The sequence below is a fragment of the Coregonus lavaretus genome, assembly GCF_964263955.1.
Source record: "Coregonus lavaretus genome assembly, contig: HAP1_SCAFFOLD_1721, whole genome shotgun sequence".
Taxonomy (NCBI): Eukaryota; Metazoa; Chordata; class Actinopteri; order Salmoniformes; family Salmonidae; genus Coregonus; species Coregonus lavaretus.
The window spans coordinates 93,776-98,681 of NW_028158200.1; the positions used below are offsets into that span (position 1 = coordinate 93,776).

The 4,906-nt window shown below is 44.0% G+C and overlaps 1 protein-coding gene across 1 annotated transcript; it reads left to right on the forward strand.

The window, feature by feature from the left end:
- Positions 1-333: 333 nt before the first annotated feature.
- On the forward strand, positions 334-3,701 carry LOC311124305 (DBH-like monooxygenase protein 2 homolog; the record flags this gene model as incomplete). The annotated part of the gene is made up of 8 exons (XM_084198472.1): positions 334-626; positions 1,185-1,331; positions 1,961-2,113; positions 2,349-2,432; positions 2,538-2,693; positions 2,894-2,996; positions 3,203-3,372; positions 3,606-3,701. The coding sequence occupies exons 1-8, from the start codon at positions 360-362 to the stop codon at positions 3,699-3,701; spliced, it is 1,176 nt and encodes a 391-aa protein (XP_084054598.1). The 5' UTR covers positions 334-359.
- Between the last annotated feature and the right edge of the window lie 1,205 nt (positions 3,702-4,906).

Genomic DNA, 4,906 nt, shown 5'->3' on the forward strand with positions numbered 1-4,906 from the left:
GGGGAAACGTGTCTTTCAGTACAAACCGTCATGCAACGTAGCAAACGTTGAATCGAACTAAACGCACCCCAGGGGTGTTTGACAACAGCTGCTAATCAGAGAACACGATTGCCTTGTTTCCCGCCATTTGTTCATTTTGTATAGCCCGTCCCCCTTCTCTTATTCAAACACACCTGGCCTCAATTTTAGAAATTTCACAAACTATAAAACGTTCTATTTTCGCTTACACCAAAAGTCTACTATTTAGAACGCAAGTAGCCTACGGCAGTCGGACACCGTCAGTGTCGAGCAGAAGCATAGTGGTGCGCCGTAGCTAGATAGCAGTTTCTTTGGGATTGTTTGTCTCTGGGTGACAGAGTATGATTCCGCTATTCCTCTCCCTGCTCCTGGCTTGGACTCCAGGGACCGGGGCACAGCAGGACACCCTTATGCCCTTCATGGCGCACCTTGACTCGGACAACAACGTCAACCTGAAGTGGGGGTTCAGTGAAGTCCAGGGCACCATCACGTTCCAGCTGACCGTGAAGACCACTGGCTGGGTGGGATTCGGGTTGAGCCCAAATGGAGGCATGGCTGGAGCAGATATCGTTATTGGCGGTGTCGGACGAAATGGCAACTACTTCAAGGTATCTAAACATTAACTCATAATCATTACTGTTAGACAACCTTATCAGTGGTCACTTAATGTATTGTTATTCACTTGGGAGTAGTTATATTGTAGGTCTTAGAAGCAGGCTAGGCCTACTGTAATAAAGTGCTAAATTGTAGTAGTAATTATCCTCTAATTGTCTGGAGTTGTAGGTGTATTGGTTTTCAACACTAACCTTTGGAAGATCAAATTACTCTTTAAAGTTACATGTACATTTTACATTACATTTACGTCATTTAGCAGACGCTCTTATCCAGAGCGACTTACAGGAGCAATTAGGGTTAAGTGCCTTGCTCAAGGGCACATCGACAGATTTTTCACCTAGTCGGCTCGGGGATTAGAACCAGCGACCTTTCGGTTACTGGCACAACGCTCTTAACCACTAAGCTACCTGCCGCCCACATGTGAATGTGTTGCTGAAGTTTTAGAGAAGAGAGAAACTCCACAACACTGAAGTATAATAAAACAGAACTATTAATTAAGCTCTATAAAGAGTTCAGGTAACACCAGTGTTTCTGTGTTGTCCCTCCTTCAGGACTATCATGCCACAGGGAATGGGTTTCCCCTGGTGGATGAGAAACAGAGCTACACCCTCCTGACCCTGATTGAGGCAGATGGTCAAACCACCATGACCTTCTGGAGGTCCATCCAGTCATGTGATGAGGAAGACTTCCACATCACCGTGAGTCAACTGTTTTAGACAAACTCTTAACAAGTAATGTGTGCTGAACATGTTAAAGATTGAAGCGACAATCATGTTCCCTTAACATAGACTATTTCTATTCAGAAAAGGTTCGTTTAAAAATATCTAAGCAACCTAAAGCCTGTTTTGAGTGGTTCCCCTTTTCCCTAAATGGAACAAAATTGGACATCTGTCGTTTTCTCAAGTGAGGGTGGGCCAAGTATCATTCCCCAAGACGCCAAAAAGTAGCTCCCACCCCTGAGAAGTGGTTCTGCTTCTATGGCTGTTCCTGAGGTTCTATGCCTATTTCTATGGAGACTCTCTCATGTTTACATCCACCTACTGATTATTTTAATTTAGATTAAATTACCACACATCAGGAATGTAGAACAGCGAAGAGAAGCTCATAACTACCACTTGGATATCATGAAAAAGGGTAAAATTAAACAAATACATATATATTTTTTAAATGGCCTTAATAAAGACAATGGTATAACTGTTTAATGTCCCAACATTATGTAGTTAGTGTCTCCTGCCTACTAGGCCTTCACATGTTGTCCTCAACCTGTCATTATTATTCACCTGTGCTTGTATGTTTTGTCAATTGATGTGTTCTATCCCTCTCATAGGACAGTCCAGTGAAGCTAATCTATGCCTATGGGAAAACTGATGACATCGGGTACCATTCCCAAACAAGGGGGACCAAGGAGGTGAACCTGCTCAAGTTCATGGCCAGATCCAGCCCCCAGGACGGCAACTATCTGGACTTCGTTATGGAGAATGTAAGTGACCTCACACATCCTGTAGCCAGGAGCATTTTGTCTCTCGATCAGGCACAGCAGGACTTTTAGTTTGAAGTCTGTCTTTACTCTTGAAGTTGAATGGGTTAGATTGAATGAAATGAAATTGAATTGATATTGGTTATACGAGAGGTAGCATCCTTAGCCTTCAACATGAGACTGGACAGAAGGGACTAGCAACACGGATGGTATTAACACAGTAGTTCCTCCGTTGCAGTTTATTGTCCCGGCTGAACATACATACTACAACTGCAAGGTCATGAAGATGCCGAAGCTCAATGGGAAACATCATATGTATCGGGTAAATGACCCCTCGCATATCATGGTCTAATAATTTTACAATGACGACAATTTAGTTACTAGTCTGACATCTCTTCCCTGCTCCTTCTCTCTCTGCCGGTCTCAGGTGGAGCCGGTGATCAAGAACCTGGACCTGGTCCACCACATGCTTCTCTACAGCTGCCCCTCATCTGTGAACCAGATCAACGAGCAGCAATGCTACACGGGAGGACCAGGGGCAGACTGCTTCAAATTGGTGTCTCTCTGGGGTGTGGGAGGACTGGTGAGACACTTGCATCAAATTAATTTAGAGGACTTACAGGAGCAATTTTTCACTTAGTTGCCATGGATGCAAACCTGAAACCTTTTGATTACTGGCCCAACTCTTAAACACTAGGCTACCTGCCACCCCCAGAGACTGGAGACCTTAATGCATGAACACCCACGTTAGTCTGAGCTGTCTCTCCATCGTCTTCATTCCAGGCTTTCGAGCTTCCAGGAAACGCTGGCATTCCTATTGGAGGACAGGATTATGAGGAGTTCTACAGGCTGGAAATTCATTACAACAACCCAGCGCAGGAAGCGGGTAACATTTCACTCGCTAGTAATTAAAATGTTCAAAACCACTGCTATACGATCACTGGGCTGACCCTGCTCCAGTCTTTATGATTAGGTGAACCTAGTGTGCTAGTTCTTGACTAGAACAAAGCCTGTACACCCTGAGGTTCTCCAGGATTTAGCTTGAATTAGTCGATCATCTAAAGCCCTCATGACTTCTGTCTCCCCCTGCAGGCCGGAGGGATAGCTCTGGCATGAGGCTGTACTACACAGATCAGCTCCGGCAGCATGATGTGGGCATCCTAGACGCAGGCCTAATGGTGCCCAGCTGGGGCTACGTCATCCCTCCCACCGCCTCCGCCTTCAGAAGCTACGCCGTCTGCAACACAGCCCACTTCTCAGATGTATGTTCAGTGCCCTTTGACCTCCGATGTGAAGGGATGATCTTGTAAAGCAGACATGCAGTCTCTTAAAAGAAAGAGGGAGTGACTACTTTTCCTTTCTGGTATACTGTTGGTAGCGTTCAGTTTCAACAAGAATTTTGGACAAACTGACACTTTCTGTCCCCTCCCCAGATCTGCCTTGTCCCTGACCTCTGTGATATGACACTGCTTTCTGTCGTCCCCCCCCCCCCCAGATCCTGCTTGACCCTGTCCCTGACCTCTCTGTGATCTCAATGATGCTGCACACTCACCTGGCTGGGAGGAAGGTGCGAGTTGGACTCTTCAGGTGAGGCCACCCAAACATATGATCATGACATATTGTCCCTCATATGCCAGTCTTTATGACCAATGTAGACCCATTTCCTGGCTGCCTCATGAAAAGTTGTGCAGCAGAAAATGGTTTTATTTACGTGGAAGTGGATCACAAGCAATTTTATATGCAGCTTGTGCTAGTTAACAAACAAGTAATCGGGTTGTTGTCTACAACATCACAGATGTAATTGGAGGATTGGTGACTTAGCAAGGTCAAACATCACTAGAGTTAAAGCCAGAAGAATAATATACCTCGCTACAGTGCCTTCAAAAAGTATTCACACCCCTCGACTTTCTCCACATTTAGTTGTTACAGCCTGGATTTTGTAACTTGCTTACCCCATAATGTCCAAGTGGAAATATGTTTTTAGAAATGGACAAATGTAATTAAATGAATAGCTGAAATGTCTTGGGTGAAGTATTCAACCCCTTTGTTATTGGAAGCCTTAATATTTTCAGGAGTAAATTTGCTTAACAAGCGACATAATAAATTGCATGGAATAGTGTTTAACATGATTTTTGAATGACTAATTTCTGTACCCATCTCGTACAATTATCTGAACACTGCATTGCAAAAAGAATTAACCACAAAGACCAGGGAGGTTCTCCAATGCCTTGCAAAGGGCACCTGTTTGTAGATGGGGGTAAAAGTAAACCAAGAAGACTGTGAATATCCCTTGGCGCTTAGTGAAGTTATTAACTACTCTTTGGATGGCGTGTCACTACAAAGATGCAGGTGTCCTTCCTAACTTGATTGCCGTAGAGGGAAAAAACGCTTAGGGATTTCACCATGAGTCCAATGGTGACTTTTAAACAGTTCCTCCATCACCGCCATTAAACTCTGAGGATTGGTCAACAACCTTGTAGTACTCCACAATGCGAACCTAACTGACAGCGACAAGGAAGCCTGTACAAAAATAATCCAAAAAATGCATCCTGTTTGCAACAAGGCACTAAAGTAATAGAGCAAAAATGTGGCGACGCAATTAACACTTTGTATTCAGGACAAAGTTTTATGTTTTGGGTAAATCAAACATTACTGAATAACACCATATTTTCAAGCATAGTGGTAGCTGCATCCATGTTATGGATGTAATTGTTAAGGTCTGTGGACTTTTTCACTTTAAAAAAACTGAATGGCGCTAAACACAGGGAGAATCTTAGATGACAACCTGGTTCAGTC